Source organism: Alosa sapidissima, chromosome 3, assembly GCF_018492685.1.
Source record: "Alosa sapidissima isolate fAloSap1 chromosome 3, fAloSap1.pri, whole genome shotgun sequence".
NCBI lineage: Eukaryota > Metazoa > Chordata > Actinopteri > Clupeiformes > Clupeidae > Alosa > Alosa sapidissima.
In genome coordinates, this window is record NC_055959.1 from 10,672,990 (window position 1) to 10,693,867 (window position 20,878).

Sequence of the window (20,878 nt, forward strand, 5' to 3'; positions counted from 1 at the left end):
TTATCCCAATCTGTGAATTAGTGAAACACACACAGCACACAGTGAACACACAGTGAGGTGAAGCACACACTAACCCGGAGCAGTGAGCTGCCTGCTACAGCGGTGCTCGGGGAGCAGTGAGGGGTTAGGTGCCTTGCTCAAGGGCACTTCAGCCGTGGATGTGGGTATAGGAGAGCAGTGCTCAACCACTTTCCCCACCCACATTTTTCCTACTGGTCGGGGATCAAACTGGCAACTCTTCGGTTACAAGCCCGAAGCCCTAACCAGTAGGCCACGGCTGCCCCAAAGTGGCTCGTAGCGTTCGTGGCTCATAGAGCCCAGCAAGACTCGTTTCCATGGTCCGTGGCTTAGCATACACAGCCCCATACCCAACAAACTGCAATGTAATGTGTGTTCTGACACAGCTCTATTTTCTGCTTTTACAGTTTGGCCATTGTCGATGAAGTCGATTTAATTAGTTTTGGATGTAAATGTAGTATCCTAACAGAGATCATAAAATGGGGGCACAGAGCCTCTATCTATACTCCAGACCACATGGGGGCAAAAATGACACAACAAACTAATTTACTTTGAGGAAGTTTTCCAGTAAAAAGCGTCAGACTAAAACTTCAAAAAGTTTCAACGTTTTGTGACACATACTTGCATCATGTAACTGTGTTGTGCCTCATTGACTCAGCCTTGACCTTCCCTGGGCTCAAATATGTGACTTGCAGCACCTTAGATTAGGAGCCTGCAAGGGAACTAAACCCTACCAAAATCATACCAGCTGTCTACCGTCACATATGCCATTCAGCCAAATGCAATGATTTTTTATGTGGGAACCCTTCTAACACACATAGGCTACATCTCAGGCATATGCACTGATTCTTACAGAGGCAATTCAGGCATTATCAACATATTTTCTCATGCTATGTTAGGAATTCATATTATGGGAGCACAATCTATTGATTTTGCAATCAGACCATTTGTATTCATTCAACAGGCCATAGGCCTGTTTGTGACTGGTTAAGACTTACCGTGTCAACTTATAGTTTCTCAAACTACTTATTATGAGGATTTAATTTAAATCCCAGATCAAGCTGACACAGTTTGTTGGTATCCCAGCTACCTAATTTAATGTTCCGTTTGATTAGCCTATTGTAGACCAAGTGTAGCCTATTTTCATTTTTTTTTTTAAGTCCATCTTTCAGCTCTTGTTGGAGCATTTTTATGTGGCATTCATCATTAATCATATTTCAACTATTACAGTATCATTCCGTGTGGTACCCATATTATGCTTTTCATATATTCAGTCCATATTCATCTGTAAGTTCAGTTAAAGGTTAATAACTCTGATATGTATGATATGTCTTATAACTGGGAGTGAGCCTGGTGGTCAGCAGGATGTTCAGTTTTTAATTTGATAATTGTGTTCATTAAAAGTTTCCAGAAAATGTAATTATTTAAGGAATTTCGTAAAAGAAACTTCCGGGGTATAAAAGGTAGCCTATTGTCATCATTGTCTGATTTTAGTTACCTCAAGAACACAACCCTCAGATTTTTATGAAGGATAAAGTCTTTCTGCTGGAATATCCCTAATCTACACTCTTTGTGGAGTAAATTTGCTCTTAAGCAGTACACATCTGAAACCGTTTGAATGGCTCATGTAGATGTTTTTCCTTGTAAGAAAATTACTGTAGCCTATTTCCCACAATTCATGGTGAAATTTCATATTTTTCCGCCGAACAACTCCTATAGCTATTCAAAAGGGCCTTTCAGTTTTTGTCCAGCCCTAGGCCTAGAAATGCGTTTATTGTGCTTTTGTACATCAAAAGTATTGTGTTTTAAATGTTATCATTTTTATTTAATGATAGGCACGACTTTTATTTTGAAATATTTGTCAATGGTGGCCATATTGAAATTTGCTCGCACTTTCTTCGCTTTGCCTTGAGCTATGCAGTGAACCGGTTTGGTCGTAGGCTAACCTCTGTTGTTGTCAGAAGGTTTTTAGCCCAGCCATATCCATAGTTGAACAACGGGACTGACTACACCTATTGAGAAGCCTTTTTTAATTCGAGATAATCGTAAGTGCTTTGCTGATATTTTGGAGCAGCAAAGGTTAACGTTGCATTGCTAACATTAGCCATCGTAATTATATAGCACTAGCTGATGTTCTTCTATATTGGGCATGGAGGCCTAACGTTAACGTTAGCGATTTAGCTTTTAAGGCTATTTATTTTAACTGACTAATATCTGTTCCAGGTCCTACTCAATAAGGAAAATGAATGTTTTGGTAACTTATACTTGCTAAATGCATTCTTATTTAGTCAAACCAATAGAGCAATAACAGCACCACATGTTAACACGAGCCTAACGTTAGCACCTGGGTTGCTAACTTTAATTTTGGTCAACGCCCGAGCATGAAACTACCAAGATGCTCAATGTAGTGTGGTTTTATTCCTCTCTGTCGACACCTGGCAATCTTGTGTTTAAGGTTGATTGAAGACACTGAGGTTAGGCTATTGGAGTATTCTGGTACGGCGATTGCATCCCAGTGGACATGGTAGGGTGCGTTTTATGTGTTTGGCTGGTGCGGCGCTCAGCAAACCTGTCGTGGTCGCTAGTGTCTTTTATGTCAGTTTATGGCGTTGTCTTGTTTACAGTGTGTTCTCAGGTGAACATCAAGGAAAATAACGTTGTGCATGTTACCAAAGCGATTGCGCCTTTGTTTTATTTGTATTGACTTCATCTAAATGATTTAATCCAGATGATGGTAGCCATTTGAGTGGAATTGATTTGCATAGCTGCCTGCAGACATGAACAAAGGCAAGAGATTGATATTCGTCCCTCTTCGTCGTGATTAACCATTTAAAGTTGTCGAGGTTGTTATTTATAGTCAGTGGTTGATTCCGTTAACGTTTCAGGTGTCTTCTCTGTTTGGGTTCTCTGTGCGAACGCTGGTGTTTTGTTTTCTGGTCCATTTGAACTTGGACCAATTTCATTTGTGAATGATTTTTTTGTTAAGGATCCTGAACAAACCACGGATTATGTTTTACTATTTATTTATTTTTTTGTCATCAATCATTGCATATTTTAATGGGGCACGTGCCCCATTTTTAATCAGTCATCTACCAGATACTTCTGTGGCACCTGTTGAAATACAGGTGTCTTGTCTCTTCTTTTACATGCTCAGCCACACCACAGTGCACAAACGTTGGTGAAAGGAGGAACAGTAAAATCCAGAGGAGGTTGGGACCATGCCACTGTTATCCTGTTTGTAAGAAATTGATGTATGGTAGTTTTGTATGGCACTTGGAGCTCGTATGGGTGTGGTGAAGCAACAGTAACAGTAACGTCACTGCCTGAAAATCGGTCGACCCGGGTTCGATTCCTGAACCAGCTGGTGTGAGTCTGTTGCTTTTAATAAAAGAGTGCTAAAGACCAGGGAACTTTTACTTTGTCTATGCCTCTTGTAACTATTTTTACTCTCCACGGGGCTGCTTCCTAATAAGATACAAGATTCTGAATCTACGCATGTAATTATCTTCTGATACTGCCCATGGTGGTAGCACTCAGTATCTTTACACTTGGAATTATCTGGTTACACCCATAACTGACCCTATGCCACTCTACCAAATATTGGCAATGTATTGTGCATGGACAAATGCATTGTATTGTGTTGTGTAATAGGCATTTTGCTGTTGCAGGGATAAGGCAAGTCCCCCCACTCAGTGGCCATCTTGGTAACGCACTTTGGGCAGTTATCGGGCAGCTATTTTCCTATTCAAGTGAATGAGGGAGGCATAGCCTAGAGGAAGGGATGGGATATGTGTAGACAACTGCCATATCGGTGTTACGAACTAACCCCATGCATTTCTATGGAGGATTCTTTGAGTGTTGTATCTCCTCATTAGAAAGTCTCTGGATAAGGTGAGGACTGACGTGTGATGTGAAGGATTTAGACCTTTTGGTCCTGCGGTGTTTTGTAGTGATTGGGTGACGGACTGAAACATTTCTGGAGTGTTCTCTGTGGATATATGGATATAAGGGCTTCATTTGGGTATGGTATGGATTTGAAGCTACCAAGATAACATGTTTGGATGAGGGAGTTCCAACGAATTGCCAAAAGAATCGTTTTCCTCGGTGTGGAAAATATTTGAAAGTGAAACTTATTCTGTGAAGAGACAAACACAGAATATGCGTTTATTGATGATGCCATTGTGAGAATTTCCACAGGTGAATTTGGAAACTCATTGTCAACTTCTTGTAACCATGTCCATCCCAAGTTAAACCAATTGAATGTAGTGAACCTTTTAGCATATATGAAATGGACAAAAGCATGTGGTTTTCATACCAAAGAACACAAGAGAATGCATCACCAGCCTTTAATGGATTTAAAGACTGCTATGTGGAAACAATTAACAGAAAGTTGTTTGATGTGGATGATTCTGCATGAACTGGAAGGGTGCTGTCAGTTTAACCAACTTCCCCATTAGGGCAGGATGGCAGAATATTTATCTTTTGAGAATTGCTCAAAATTTCTCCAAGGTTTGAATACATTTGCTTCAGTGTGAATGCAGTCAATTGTAGAAGAAATGTTAAATGGTCAGTATGCAGCTTAGCCTTCTCTACTCAAGTGCGTTTGGACTGGTGTTGAGACAGCATAGAGAAGAAAGGCTTTGGGAGCTGGTGTGGTGGCTTTGTTGTGTCACCAATAATGCTGTTTTATATGCCCCTCTGTCTGCAGGTGCTGTTGTTTTGTTCTTCGTTATGGCGGTGGTCATCCGATTACAGGGACTCAGAATCACGGCTGGTTCTGAGGATATTCGCAGTTTCTTCACTGGCCTCAAAATCCCAGATGGTGGGGTGCATATCATTGGTGGCGAGCTTGAGGAAGCATTCATCATCTTTGCATCTGACGAAGATGCCAGGCGTGCAATGTCTCGCTCAGGCGGTTGCATTAAGGGTTCCCCTGTTAACTTACTGCTGAGTAGCAGATCGGAGATGCAAAAGGTTCTAGAGGCAAGCACTAAAAAGCCAGATGCCAATGCTAGGAGGACGTACAAAGATAATGGTCGATCTGCAGAAGCTGAGCCTTTGTCTTTTGGTGGGAAACCTTCCGTGGAAAGACATAGAGCAGATGGAAATCCTCACCCAGAGGTTGGAAATAGGTCACTTTCCAGTGGGAGGCGCAGTCAGACAAGACAACCTGGCCAAGAAAGCAGAGATGACTTGTACTTGCATCTGTACGGCATGCCATTTTCTGCCACAAAAGAAGACATCCTTCAGTTTTTTGAGGGATTGCGGGTTGAGGACATTATTATTTTCAGAAATAATCAAGGCAAGCCAAGCGGAGCTGGCATGGTAAAATTTGCTACAGCTCAAGATGCTGCTGAGGGTCTGAAGAGGGACCGTGAATACATTGGATCTCGGTACGTTCGCGTCAATCCAAGTGCAGAGAAGAAGTGGTTGCTGGCAGGTGGAGACGGTGAACCAGAACCAGTCCCAAACCCCACTGGGTACAGTACCATGCCAAGCCCTACGTACACTTCAAGAAAACATGAACCTGATCGCCCCAAATCACGCTCACCGGTGCCGTACCGTTCTCGGTCTGCCTCTCCTGCTAAGGAAGAGTTTTGTGTGCTTGTGGATAACCTTTCTTATGCTGTGGAGAAGAAGGACTTGAAAGATTTTTTCCACCCCATTCCCTTAAAGGATGATCAGATCATTCATGTTAACGATAAATATGGGAAAAGGACAAGGACTGCCCTTGTCATGTTCAGTAGCCTAAGGGACTATTGTGCTGGCCTGTCTCACCATAGGGAAGAGTTGTGCAACAAAACTGTGAACGTATCTCCAGTTTCTAAAGAAAGGATGATCGCTATGCTGCAGTCAATGAACCAGCAGCTAGAAGACCCAGAGGAGCCCAGCCATTCAGGTCAAAGGTCACCATCCCATGGCAGAGATGGGTTTGACTCGGACAGAATTTGTCTCTATGTGCGCAATCTCCCTTTTGATGTTCGAAAGGTGGAGATTATGGACTTTTTTCATGGCTTTAGAATTTCCGATGATTCCCTCATTCTTCTTCGAGATGAACATGGAGCTGGACTTGGTGAGGCACTGATGATTTTTCAAACTGAAAACGAGGCAATGATGGCACAGTCTTTGAATGGGCAACGTTTTCTGGGTTCAGAGGTTATGTTGAAATGCATCACCAGGGCTCAGATGCGAGAGTTTGGTATATCAGACCAGATAGGTTTTGGCCCGAATGAAATTCCAAGGGAAACTGGAGAGGTGAGGTATCCGGCAAGGCAAGATGGCAGACCGAATTTCCCTGCAGACAAAGTGTATACAGAGGGCTTGTCTCCACCAGATATCCACCCACACCGTGATGATCTGCCTGTTCAACCTTTTGGCCGAAGAGAAGACCAGTATGACCTACAGTTAGACCACCATGATGCTTTTGGAGGCAGAGGAGAAGGCCCCTTGAATCAAGGCTTTGGGCCTCCTGGGCAACATTCTGATAGCCCCACCTGTGTGATACTGTCAAATCTGCCAGTACGGATCAAATATGACGAGATCTATGATTTCTGCTATGGCTACAGAGTGATCCCAGGATCTGTGACTGTGAAGTGTGACCGACGTACTATGACTAGTTCTGCTTCAGTTGTGTTTGAATCACACCGTGAAGCATTGACTGCTGTTAAAGAATTGCATGGAAGGCCCATTGGGAAGAGAACAATCACTGTGAAGTTTGAATGAGGGCTGTTATATTCAGAAGTGAAATTGTGCAAATCTGTTCATATTTGTGCTGTGTTTGATGTTTGGTATCAAAGACAAGTAATGACAACCATCGTATTTAGCTTTAAGATTTTAGTACCCCCCCCCCCCCCCCAAAAAAAAAGTCTGATCTTTTATTTTTTAAGTGTTTTTTTTTTATGTTTAGTGCCTCAACAAAGAAATGGTTTAGATGGACTGTATGTGATGGATTAATATTTTGTGTCTTTGAGCACAGGTATGTACAGGTTTATGATTATTGTTTTATGTTCATTTTGACAAGTAGTAATGAAGTCCATTATTATAATTTAATGATTGTATGAGCATTGGATGGCGTATGTTCCAGTAAAAACCTTTATTTGAATGGCTTGTTTGGTGCATTATAATCTTGATGACCTTATCATGTCTTTTTTGCCAACAGTTCAGGTCAAGGCTTTATGTTTAGGAGACAATTATCACAAATCAACCTAAAAAAATATTACTTGTGACGTCGGTGTATAGTCATGAAATTAGATATTACTATTTAAAACCATTAGAGAGTCACAGAAAGGTATAAAAGATCAATTGACAAGAAGGCTAATGAGACCAAGGTGCTATAATTGAATTTAGAGGGAAAGCCAACAACAAAACCTGAAAGTTGAGATGGATATCAGTCGACATCTCAGTTTCTTGTTGCTTTATTTTGGTCAAACATAAATGACAATAAACACTATATATATTAGGACTGTCAACTGATTAAAACAATTAATCAAATGAATTACCTACTTTGATTAATTAATCGAAATGAATCACATACATCCATTTTTGCCATGAAAGTATTTTAAACATATTTCAATTCAAATTTTGGCATAATGTTGGTTTGGCCAATGAAAAGCCAAACCAACATTATAGACTTTAAAGCAATCAATTTCCAAGGCTACTTATGACTTATTCCCCCTGTACACAATGAAAATGCTTTTGTTGTGGAAGCGAAGGATTAACAACAAAGAGCTATATTTACTGATAAGGTAATGTTTCACGATTCTCACGAGATGTTTTTTTAGCATGCTAAATGCAAATGACTAAAGTTTCCACTCACTGTTGACATGCAGTAGGCCTACACCTAACACCGAGGTAACGCAGTCGATTTAGTAAGGGAGTTCATTGATTAGTTAGTTAGTCAGTCATATGTTGCCTAAAGTAGCCTAAACAATAATTTTGCGAAGTTAACGTTGACAAGGCTGGGGTGTGCTAACTCGTACCTTCCTTCCCGTTTGCTTGCATTGAGGTGATGACAAACTCCTATGGTACGGAAATTCCTTACTGCAAAAATCGCAGAGAACATGCTCCTGTCAACAGTTTCATCTGGGCGTGGAAAAAAAAAACATAGGCTAAATGTTCCATACACTGGACCAAGCAGGGCTTTCTTGTCTGCCTCCTTCAGTCACTGCAGCCAAAACTGCACTGGTCAAAGGTTACTAGGAAATGTGATTGATCAGCGTTAATTTTTTTTTACGTGTTATTTTTTCTGTAATGAATTAATCGAAATTAACACGTTATTTTGACATATCCCTAGCCCTAATATATATTTATTGTAATTTCCCAACTATTGGCCACGGCTTATACATTGATTTTTCTAAATATCTTCAGTAATGAGGTTAAAGGAATTATCCGGAGTAAAATGCACTTTAGATCAATTTATGGATGATTGGGAGTACATATGTTGAGTTGACATCAAAATCATGTCATTCGGATGTGTTTTGAGAAAGTTCGATTTTCGAGTTTTTAGTCAAAACTCGATAGCCTGGAAGTGACCAGGGCAAGTCATTTCGGCGCTACAAAACGCTATTTTTATACCTCTTCTACAGTTCCAAACAACATTACACTTACGTGGTAGTGAGTAGAGGGTCCCTAAAGCCAAACCGAAGTATCACGCTCTGGAAATTCACAATTTCGTCGCCGTTTTTAAAAAAAAAAAAAAATAGTTTAGTATTTCTTTCGAAATTGAAATGAAGTTGTATCGACTGGACTATGTTTTTAAACGGCGACGAAATTGTGAATTTCCAGAGCGTGTTACTCCACGCTCTGGAAATTCCTGCATCATGTATCCTGCATCATGAGATGATCGCTGAATGTGCGGAGTGTTATGGGCTTGAAATCACGTAAAATCCCTAAATTTACTCTAGATACATCAAATGTACAACTATCCAAATCTGCTGCTACCCTCAGCTGCTGAATGATGGATAGCACTTCATCAAAAATTGCAGGCTTTGAACCAGTTTTTATTAGAGGAAATGTCCCCTAACACTGTAAATGTGTTTTGCTGTGTGCAAATACAGAGGCCCACATATTTTTTTTGTATTTGAAAACAAAGCAATAGTGTGGTGTTTGGGGTGGACAATGCAAGGGCAACAATTGTGGTAGATTGGATATGAAAACTGGTGTTTATCTGGAAACATCCTTTAGGTGCTGACTAGGTGTACAAATATTCAGTTATTTACTGACTTCGGAGCACCGCTTCCCCCTTAAAGGTAGGGTAAGCGATGTGAAGAAGTTAATACTCACAGAACACTATTTGTAATATTCAGCAAATATATTGTCACAATCTGATAGCTCTCCATTCTCTGAGTACATTGTAAGAACAGCTGTTCTTACACCCTGGTTCTGTGAACTGGAAACAAACAACATGAGGGCAGCCTGTCCTCCAAACAAGAAAATATTGTGAAATTTCTCAGGAAGCAGTGGAGGGAAGACTGACCTACCTAGTGTGTTTTGTTTGGTCTTTGGTTCAAATATAAGTCAAATGTAAGTTGCTTTGGACAAAAGCATCTGAAGTAGTCATCCAGCATCACATCAAGGTTTCTTCCTGTTTATTTAAAATGTTTAGGCCCCAACTCTGTAAAGTGCCTAGACAGTAGCTGTGCAATATAAATCATTTACAATTCTGATTTGTCTAATCAGCCTTGTTATTTACTCCTATGCTGATGGCAGTCTCTAGCTGATGACCCTGCAGCTGACTTAACGGCTCCCGCGGACGTGTGACAGGCTTAGTCCCAAAGCAGGAAACGTATCACCTGTTAAGGAATCGGATTTATGTTTATGGTATTTAGCAGACACTTGTCCAAAGTTACTTACAATGACATCAATAAACATTGTATTATGTACAATAAACATTGTATTATTATGAAATGTTATTTTAACATTACAGGAAAATTATTAGTTTATAGTAAAAGTCAAATAGCCTAAAAAAGTCAATATTGCAAGTCAATAAAGTTAAAAACTGGAAATACTGACCATCAGCAAGGAACACATAAATCGGGAGTCCACCACCTTGGAGGCCACAGCTTTATTTGATAAGGAATGACATGCTGCTAGGAATATTTACCACCAGCATTTAGCTATAACCTACCACTGGTTTCATGAAGAATGCATACTTTTATTAACTAGCTTTAAGTAGTTTTATTAAAGTAGCTGCCAACAGTCATGCAAGTGCACCCAAGGGTTTTTATTTATGGTTTACATACAACATCCAGTTTATTGTTTTTAATGACATGACGTTGTGTTTAAAGGGTCTGCAGTTGCCTCCTTCCTTTATCCAGTGAAATCACACCCCTCCAGTATCTGTTGTATAACTCCATGAAGAAATGTTTGGACTATGTTTGGATGCATCCTGTGGGATGTAGTTCATGAAACTATTCCAGTACATAATCTGCACAGTACATAATCAGATCAGACTCAAGTCGAATAAATACTGGACATCGCCATATGGTGTATAGGCCTAGTTGAAGAAGTTGTGGTAAGTGTAATTCATAAATGATTGTGAATAGTTCAAATTCTGTTATATAATTCTTTTCATGATGAGACAAAGAAATATAAGTCACAAAACCCATGGAATGCCTTGGAAGAAAAAGGTGCACAAAGTCACCCTCAGGACCACACACGTCCTGGGGACAAACATGTCTGAGTCCAGATATTTTATTAGATAATTAAGTATTTGGGGTGAAAACTTCTTTAACATCATAGTATGAAAATATAGATGACTGAGCATTTGGAACATGTATTAAAATGAGGGCAAATTTGGTTGTTTTGGGGCAACAATTTTACAAATGTGAGATATGCAACATGCAAATTATCCACTGTGAAGCAGCATGCATATAAAATGAGAATATCTAGGCCTACTTGTTTATGAAAAAGTTATTATGCATTATACTGTCTTTGACCGTTGATCCAGGCCAACCTGTAGCCGTCTCCTGCAACATTCCAGAGTGGAGATACAAAAGTGTGTGTGTGGATTTAATCAGTGATAGAGAAAACTTCTCTCTATGACTCTGGATTTAATGAGCTTAAATCCTTTCCCCTATGTTGGCTCCTGTATAGGCATATAGATCATGGAAAACGTTGAAATAAAAGCATATCACATGACAAATATGGAGATGGCCGGTTTTTTAAGTTGTGATAAAGCGTATTTTTCAGTTGGAAATTGATCGGTTCTGCCCACTGGCTGCTGGCTATTTTATGGAAACTGATCAGACAAAATAATCAACACCACGGGTTAGGCTACCGCATCCGATTTCATTCCATGCACTTCTACTTTGGAAAGCAGCGTCACGAGCTTGCCTGCCACCAGCATCAGCGCAAGCTCGTGTTAAAAAGACGCCGACATTCTAGTTGGTGAAGCGTGAGTGACCCGGCGAGGGTGTGTGAGTGTCTCGTGGATGGAGAAAAGACATCATGTGAGTTAAACTTCATAAATAGTTGTTCTCGTTGTTACCTGAAGTGTTCGTTTGATTAACGTGTGAACGATGGCAATTTGTTGCACATGGCTTCATGATGTAAAGTTTTCCACCCAGTACTTTTTTGTGGTTCAATTTAGCCATCAACATCACGAAAGTTAGCTTACATCGGCACTTCAGTGTGATTGTGATTATGATTTTGTTCAACTATTGCAACTAACGATATGTGACAAGCACGGCAGCGATTCATATTAAACTGCTTTGATCATCAATTTGTCTACAACGAGGAGAGCTACATAAACAACCTCGGTCGCGTGCCTGGTGTTAGCTAACTAACGTTAGCGATGTTTGAAAGGTTTATCACTTGATTGTCCTAGTGGCTGAAATCCATGTTGCATCCAGAATGCCACTTCGAATTAGTGAATCTACCCACTGTCACTAACGTTACATAGCAATTGTTGCCCTATACTACATTCGTATGAGGTTGTAAATATACACTACTATGTATATCTCATCATGTGCCCTATAAGTTGCACGTACACGTATTGATTATATAAAATTGACTTTGATTTCTTTTTTTGCCAATTCCATTAATTCAATACGCAGCTTGAACAGCCTTGAGAGTTGAGCAGCATTCTAGCAATCGGGAAAAAAATGGAAGTGTCAAGGAGGCGGATGAAGCACCTTGAGCCAGCCAGGCCACTTCGTCGCCTGAATGAAGGTATTATCTCCATCAGCTTTTTATCCCCGTCTGTTTGTATCATGGTGTAACGTTAGTGATGGGGGCATATATTGGCCAGGATGAACCTATTATAATTTGTGGACCGATCCAGGGATTCTGACATCCTATGCAGGTGTTTTTTTTTTTACCTTCATATAACAGTTTCTAGGTAATTTTGATGGTACCCATAGACATGGGTAAACCAATTTGATGGTTATTTTTACTTGAAGAATAGTGCGCCTTACCAGCCAGATCCTACCCGTCCTTGGAAAACCAGCCTTGCAACTTCGCTCTACCCCATACCATAAGAATCATAAATTGTTTTACAGCAATTGTGCAATAGTCTACTATTTGTATGAAGTTGTGTGATATTCAGGGTTCCTATGCAGTATAGAAAACCTGGAAAAGTATGGAATTTGATTTTTAGTAATTTCCAGGTCTGGATAAGTATGGAAAAAAGAAACCAGGGTATGGAGAAATATTTGTTTCCAGACTGTTCCTACTGTTGTGTAGCTTAACTGGCAGTCCACATCATCAAGATACAATTGAATGGGGGTCCTCAGAAAAAAAAATTCTCCCACAAGGGGACCCTGGTACCAAAACCAAATCGAGAACCCCTGTTCTATGCAAGTGCCCTACACCATTGTGCACTGGTATGTTTGTGTAGCTCTGCTATTTTCGGCTAAAACACTGGTAGACTTTTTTGATTTTGTAAAAGATACCAAGACATGGATACTGCATAATCTGATAAACTGTTATTGCAAACAAATAATATTGTTTATGGTGATTTCTGAGGCCTCTGCCAGCAGTGCACTAGTCTCCAACATATGTAAGCTATGCTTGTATCTACAGAGAACTAAAAATGTGAGTGCACCTTCCAACACAGCACTTCCTCCAACGAAAAGTATCCAAGGGCTACCAAGTTAATAATAAACATTATTATACAGCTCTTCACAATGCTAGTAGAACGCTCCATTGACATAGAATATGGTCAGAAAAATTTACCGAGAAGTTGGACATTTTGAGTATGGAAAAAGTATGGAATTTTGAAATGGAAAATGTGTAGGAACCCTGGATATTAGGCCTACCTTGTCAGTGCACATGGCTCTTCAGATATTATCTTTGCCAGTTTGTGAACTAGGGCTTCCATGATGAATCTATTAGATGTTGACTAAATTAATTGCCAACTATTTCAATAATCGATGAGTTGGTTTGTGTCATTCTTTAAGGGAAATACATCAAAATGTTCTAACTGAAGCTTCTTAAACTTGACAAAACAAGGCAGTTGAAGACATAATCTTGTGCTTTGGAAAACAATGATTGAGATTTTTTTACCATTTTCTGGTATTTTATCAATCAAACATCTCATCAATCAATCGAGAAAATAATTGTCCGATTTATCGACTATGAAAATAATCTTTAGTTGCAGCCCTATTGTAAACTAATCCACATGTACCATGTCCAGGGGGAAGAGTGAAAGCTGTGAGTGGTACTTACCACAGTTGTGTGAAGTACAAATACTCCATAACTTTAGGGAGAGTCAGGAAATGGAAATAAACCTGAAATAACATTGGATGCCTTTAACATTGCAAGATGAAGGCAATTTACAGACATGGGCGCAAGTATTGAGGGGGCTAATATTGAATTGAGGGAATTGTTGGGCCTTGACGGAGGTACGCTCTGTGCTTACTTGGTGCTATTCTAATGTATTTAGAAATACATTTTTAGCTTTATGTATAGTGCCTTTCACAAGTATTGGCACCCTGTTTAAGTTTAGTAAAAAGAGGTATTTCATCTTTTGGTGATTTATCATAGTCTCGCATTGAGAGCAATGAGTACAGCCTTGAAGGGAAGTGAAGTGAATGTATTCTGAGGAAAAAAATAGGCCTACCCCATCAATAAATATTTAAAGTAAATAAATCATTAAAAAAGACACATGCCAGAATTAGCCTATTGGCACCCCTGTATTTAATACATTGTCCAACCTCCCTTTGGCAATAATGGGATGAGTACCTCATTTTCTCCCATCGTGTCTCGTATGTGAGACCACTCCCCTTGACAGAATCTCCAGGTCATCCGGGCCATCTAAGGTCCTCTCTGAAACACTCTCCTCTCTGGCTCAGCTCACCGATTTATTATGGGGTTTAACTCATGGGACGAATATGGCCATGGCAAGCTTGATTTTTACGTTCAGTTTTGTGTTGATCTGGGCATGTTTTGGATCAGAGTCTTACTAGAAGATCCAATGACGACAATGTTTGTTTGTTAACAGAGGCCGCCAGATTTTGATTTAAAATGTCAGAGTTTATGATGCCATGTGCAGAAAGAACAGCCCCACAACATTACACACCCTCCACCATAACAGTAGTTATGTAACAACAATTACATTTGTTGCCAGGGCTAGTCTAGCAACTCTCCGTTGGCTTGTGAGCTCGGAAAATTAAACTTCTATCAGGCCAATCAAATCGTGTATAGAGTCGTTAGGCGGGCTTAACATAATGATTGATGGCAGAGTTGCAACGGTTTGGCCTGAATTCCCTGCTACTTGAAAACAAATAAGATAATGTTGCTGTTGGCGAACAGTGTGACATGAGTTAAGCTTTTATAAGTTGGCAAAAGTTTGAACTAGCCAACTAGCTCCGCTGGTGGGAAACGCATGGGGACTCATAGCGCTGTCCTATTGCGTGCTGAGGGAATTTGAAAGACAACTGATTATCCCGCCCCTCGGACTGAGCACTGCGAACGGTGAGTGCCCAGACCCTACATTTTAATGTGGGTCTGGCTCGTCAGGCTAGCCCCCTACTATATATACCAGGGCTTAAATTTCACTGCGGGATTGCGGGTATTGCGCATCATTTGTTCAAGTCCCGCAACTCTAGCCATCATAATGCGAGAAATTCCCGCATACACTTTTACAGCCTGTCTGATGACGTTATATAGCCTAATCATTAAGTGGCGAGTTGAATTGAACATAGCCTCATGCAGACGCACACACACACACACACACACACACACACACACACAGAGAGAGAGAGAGAAAAAAAAAAAACCACTTTGCGCTTACGCAAATAGGCTACGCTACCATGGCAAACTTTTACATCTGGAAAGAGCTCCTTGGTAACGATCCTGCTAGCTCAGGTCACGTCAACACTTGATCCCAGAAAGATTGTCTTAGACATGTTAGTTTTTTGAACATTTATTGTATCTAATGACATAGAAAACATAATAATTTGCATACACATACCGCACTATGCACAACTTTTATTCACTAGCGACTATAGCCTAAAACCATCAGGTTGAAGGGGGGCTAATTACTCCATAGAATTATTCTCACGTATTTTCTTAAAGTGACAGGCACTCAATTACATCTACTCATCAGCAATGTGCACTCAATTGGACCTACACACCACATTAAAGATATGCCTAAGTGTTATAGGTTAAACGTCAATATGAGGCATTCAAATTACTAAATATGTTTAGCTACTAGTAATTACTAGTAAAATGCTAAATGCATTATTAAATAAATACACTCTATATGAATTCAAAAATATATGATAGAAACATATCACATAAGCTATCATTTTCAGTGTGTGTTTGTGTGTGTGGAGAGAGTCAAGCAGAATCTAGGATGTCCACTGTTGTGAATGATCCCACTACAGTATATATTACTGATGACGTCAGGGTGGTGGGGGCCCCAAAATCAAACACTTTTTTAAAAAAAGTATCGAAGTATTGAAATCGCAATTCTTGACTTGGTATCAGAATCGACCCCCCCGCCCCCCCAAATTGTGTAAATCCCCCCTACATGAATAACCTAAGGGGGGAATTCCCCCCCATTTTGAAAAATGAATTTTAAGCCCTGTATACAGTAGTTTTGTTTGGGTATATGTGTATACAGCAATCACCGACTGCCTAAAGGAGGTGGTATTTCTGGAGGGCACTGGTTGTACACACATGGATCTATCTGTGAAGGGGCATGCTGTAATTGACATGTGCATTAATGTTTCTATACACTGTTTCATTAATGTACATTGCACAACAAGCTGTCTTAGCTTTATTTTAAGAATACGAAATATGAAATGAATGCCAAACTGTTTTTGCTTTATCATAGATCAACCCAGATTTGCTGACCTTGAGTCCTTTGCATCACAGGCCACCTCAGTAAGATGTTTTATGTGTATGAAATATTACTGTTGCTTATTAACTGGTGGAGTCCCAGTATGGCGGAAACATTTTACTTCATTCTGTGTAATCATGTATAAAACAAGCTTGATCATTATAAAAAAAAAACATCCAAGAGCAATAGCTTATTTATATTTGTTAATAGAGATAGTGGAAATTCTCAGGATATTTAAAAATCTAGATTGTAAGATCTACACTGATACCTTGTTTTCGAAACAATGCTTTTTGGACATTAAAATGGATATTGTTACACTAATCTTTTTGTCTTTGTATTCCTATTTTAAAGTTCAATAGAATTGAAGTGGAGCAGTTTTATGAAATTCTTCAAGTACACAGCAAAAATCTTGTTGCAAAGAAAGGTATGGATGTTTTGATCAGTATTAACACAAATGCTTTAAAATAAATTAACATTTCATAAGTACATTCTCCTCTAGATTATGAGCTAATTCTGTGTAGTTTCGGTTTCAGAAAGGATATCCTATAGCAGGGAATTTCTCCTGAAATTTGCCAGCACTCCCATGGCTAGAAGAAGGCCTGAATTTCTACCTGAACACCCAGTTGTTTTAGACAAGGCAGTAAGAGTTTCATTTTTTCCCCATGTTTACAAATTGTATCACTAGATAATTGCATTCAGATTTGTTTCCATATTCATATGATGTCAGTGGTTGGTTAAGCAGAGCTTAGTTAATGTTTTGGCTGCTACTGTTCAGCCAACTGTGTTTGTCTGTCATTAGAAGATCAGAAATGTATGTAATGTAAACGATAGCCTAATGCAACACCGACAGTGCAACAACGAACAAGCTTGGCAACGTCAATAGCCTACACATAAGCCTAAAACTAAAGGGATCAATGGGATTAATTGCCTAAATAATACAGGTTTAGCATCTAAGTTTTACTTCAGCCTTACTTAAAGCATGTATTCAAATTGCTCACGTTTTTCTTTGCTCTCCGTAACACACAATGTTTACGCCAAATGTGTCTTCTTAAATTCCAAAATAAATCTCACTGGAAGAGTGTCACCACATAGTTGTTCTTGCTCTACATTGTTAGTATCTAGTTGTTTTGTAGGAATAGTACTCCCTATGACTTTCAGTTTCCTTTCTAAACTACGGACTCTGGGACAATGCATTCTGGGATACGGGGGGGGGGCTGGGGGTTGTTTGTGTGTGTTAATGCCTTTATTTACTGTTTTAATGTCCCTGTTTTAGTGTAGCGTGTTACCCTTTTAGGTATTCTTCGTGTGTGATCCTTTTTGTGTGGGGGGCTGAGTCCACCCCTGTATGTGTGTGTTTGACGTGCCTAGTGTGTGCTGTTTTCGTGGGCTATGTCGTACGCTGCCCCTGATTATGAATGCTAGTCAGTGAAAGTGGCTACCGAACCAAGCTGGCTAAGTCTTATCCGTTACATTACTATGGCCAACATCCTGTTTTTTAAATGTAACGGTCTTTGATTTATTACGAAGATGTGACTCCTGGCTGGATTTGGGCATGTCTCAGACTCGTGGTGTGAGTGATATCGGAGCGAAATTGGAGCGGAACAGAGCGGCTGCTCCGGCCTCTAAATTAAAAAGCGCTCCACACTCCATCCGCTCCGCACAATTCCATCCGCTCCGCTCCTCGCTCGCTCGCGCTCCGCTCACTAGCTCTGGGTACTATCGTATGAGAGTGTGTGTTTTTTTTTTTTTTTTTCTCTCTCTCTTACTGTGCACATATAATTTAGTTGATGAAGGTCACTTTCAATGTAAGTTGGAGTAAAGCTTGTAACTGACTCCCTAAGCCCAGCTGATCCCAATCCATAATGAATATAATAAAAAAGTAATTGGATGGAAGTGCTAGGTTACGTCACTTCTATTTGGGTTTCAGAGAAGCTCCTTGTATCTTCTGTTTCTGGATCACTGCCTTGCAGTGATAAATTGTTATTGGGACAGTTGGAGGGCTTGTTTGCCAATATAAGGTCAAAGCAGATGTAGGTATATTTTTGTGCCAAAGCAGATTTGGATATATTTTTGTGTTCAAATTCTATATATGTCTTTTCCATTACTTGTCTTTTGCTTTAGAGGGTCCAGGATGTCCGAAGGCTCATTCTCTGCAATACGTGTGCTGGAAAAGAGGAACTGTAAGTCCAGGTAATGTGCTATCGTAACGTCAGCTATTACCAACTGTCCTGTATTTCCAACCTCTTACATGTATGTGTCACTTAATGGATTCCTAAAGAAACACAAGAACCCACACCATAAGTGTATGTAAATTAGCTATGTACCAAAAATTGAATTTTACCGTGACTCGAAGAGCTGTAAACAGTGTTGTAAGGCTGCGTGTACAAATCCGCTTGGAGCTCCAGTGGAATTTTGATTTGCGACGAGAATTCTCGGGCTAACCGTTCATGTGCCGTGAGAAAGGTTGGGAATAGGCAGCCACCAGCCCAGCACTAAACTCTGAGCGTGGTAAACAAAATCGGATATTTCAGGCAGTAAAAGCCCCGGTAAGAACCAAACTAGATTTTGTTCAAATCTACACACCTATGGCTACTGAAAAATGTAAGGTTCATTTATCAAATGTTATTTTGAAGTATTAAAAAACATTGTTGTTTTAGAATTTTCGAACGAAATGTTAAGTAATTAGCACGTTTACGATATATCAGTGGAACATATGCACTATAATCTTGCTGAGAATGATGTACTGTATGTAGTATGTACATATAATGTAGATACTTCATGGGAAAAATATATGTATGTCAGTGCATGCTCTTTAGATTTGTAATTTGCAGATTGACAATACCAGGAGGTAATGTTATCTTGCACATGTATTATTCCTTTATTAGGCCTAACACTATCGTAACTGAACTGTCAAAGTAGCCATCAAACTAGTTCTATGGGAAGGGATAGTCCAGTTGACTTTGATGTATGGATATCAGTGCAGGTTTAAATCTTTTGCGGTAATGTTTGGTTCTCCCATCAGTTTAATTAACTGTGCTGAGATTGGATTACAAGCACAACCATAAGAGGATGATTTAATCTTAAACAAACCATCATCAGCATCCTGGCACCAGAAAAACTGAGATCATGCTGACCTGAAGTATGGCCTACAAGATGGCACAGACTTTAGAGGATGGAGACAGAAGGCTACGGCATAGAAGTAGAAAGGAAAATGTTATGGTTATAGTGTCAAGGCCCTTTACCAGACTAGTGTGCCGACAACTGGGGAAACAAGCCCATTTTCTGTGTATCACTAATTTTTATGTTTAAAAACAATCTGATGTTTAGTTCCTTGTTGTTATTATTTACTGTACGCATATACCATCATAATTTTACTGGTTACCCAAGAATCAAGAACTGGAGTTTGTAAGCGCTGCAATGTTTCTTGGCATCATGACAAATTAACAAGTGACCAGCATTCGCAGACCAAGCAACAGGAATGGTTTTACACATCAGTCAAAAGGTGCTTACTATCTGTTCAAGTGGATAGATATCAGCTATGTTCAGTACAATATAATATTTATTAAAAGGAATGCAGGCTCTTTTGAAGTTTACCCATTCAAAGGGTTTTTATGATGCAAATTCATGTATTCCGTGCATCGCTAATGAGTGAACGGTTGTACTGAGCTGAGGAACGGTGTAATCTTGGTTTGTTTGTGATCGTTTTTATCAAAACACTTTGTAACTTAGAGGTTTAACATGTGTTTTTTTTTTGTTTTTTTTTTTCCTTCCAGTGCCTAGCAAAGGATAAAAAGAGAAAACAAAGGTAGAAGATCCTTTTTATCTGTGGATTGGTTTTAGAGTTGAGTGGGGGATTTGCCAACAGTACCACCGCTTCTGTTTGTTTTGTATACTCTCCTAGACTGCAAAACATTGCATGCTTAAGTGTAAATAACTGTTGATTGGGTGTGTCATTTGTATTGTAACTGTATTTATTATTTATTATAGTTTGTGGTAAATGTTGTGAATTTCACATTTCCCTTTGCCTCTTCATCTCTGTAAGACTTTCTTTTGATTTCTTTTTGGTGTGTTGACTGTTTGATCAGCAAGAGTGCACATGTTTTTTGGATTATCTGAGAGAGCTTCGCCATCACAGGCAGGTGTTTCGGCTACTGTTTACTTTTGTTTTGATTTACACCCAGACCCTTTTTAATTTGCACATGTGGCTGGGAAGAGACTGAGTGAGAAAAGTGACACTGATGTGCTATTTGCACTGTGATCCAAATCATACGTCAGAAACTGTCATCCCTCTGACAATTTGGCACCATGATTAAAACGCATTATTCCAAATGATAGTTGCATAGTCGTGATTTATTTATTACAATTAAGTCCATTCAGGATTCTTGAACATATTGTGCTTGCTCAACATATACTTCATCCCCATGCATATACAACCAGAGCGCAGTCCTCAGTAGAACTGACAGAACAGAACACTGACAGAAGACTAGTATAATTTGCTTCTAATTTCCAGTTAGGTCTAACCAGTGACAGCAGGGAGGTCTAGGCTAAACGCAATGGCACGAGAACACCGGT

The 20,878-nt window shown here is 39.7% G+C and overlaps 1 protein-coding gene across 3 annotated transcripts; it reads left to right on the top strand.

Moving 5' to 3' along the window:
* The first annotated feature begins 1,895 nt into the window (after nt 1–1,895).
* rbm12bb (RNA binding motif protein 12Bb) lies at nt 1,896–20,638 on the top strand. 3 transcript variants are annotated; one of them, XR_006030637.1, is made up of 8 exons: nt 1,896–2,063; nt 9,202–11,468; nt 12,075–12,189; nt 16,301–16,350; nt 16,658–16,730; nt 16,840–16,946; nt 18,428–18,496; nt 20,080–20,638. XR_006030637.1 is itself a non-coding variant. In XM_042085189.1 (2 exons), the coding sequence occupies exon 2, from the start codon at nt 4,582–4,584 to the stop codon at nt 6,739–6,741; it is 2,160 nt and encodes a 719-aa protein (XP_041941123.1). In that variant the 5' UTR covers nt 1,902–2,063; nt 3,173–4,581; the 3' UTR covers nt 6,742–7,120. The 3 variants fall into 3 exon arrangements, 2 of the variants coding, with proteins under 2 accessions (XP_041941123.1, XP_041941124.1); XM_042085189.1 differs by lacking the exons at nt 9,202–11,468; nt 12,075–12,189; nt 16,301–16,350; ... (2 more) ...; nt 18,428–18,496; nt 20,080–20,638 and adding an exon at nt 3,173–7,120 and having other exon boundaries at nt 1,902–2,063; XM_042085190.1 differs by lacking the exons at nt 9,202–11,468; nt 12,075–12,189; nt 16,301–16,350; ... (2 more) ...; nt 18,428–18,496; nt 20,080–20,638 and adding an exon at nt 4,727–7,120 and having other exon boundaries at nt 1,902–2,063.
* Nucleotides 20,639–20,878: the final 240 nt, after the last annotated feature.

Coding starts and splice junctions, on each gene's coding strand:
- rbm12bb (XM_042085189.1), top strand. CDS start 4,582: ATGGTCAGTATGCAGCTTAGCCTTCTCTACTCAAGTGCGTTTGGACTG.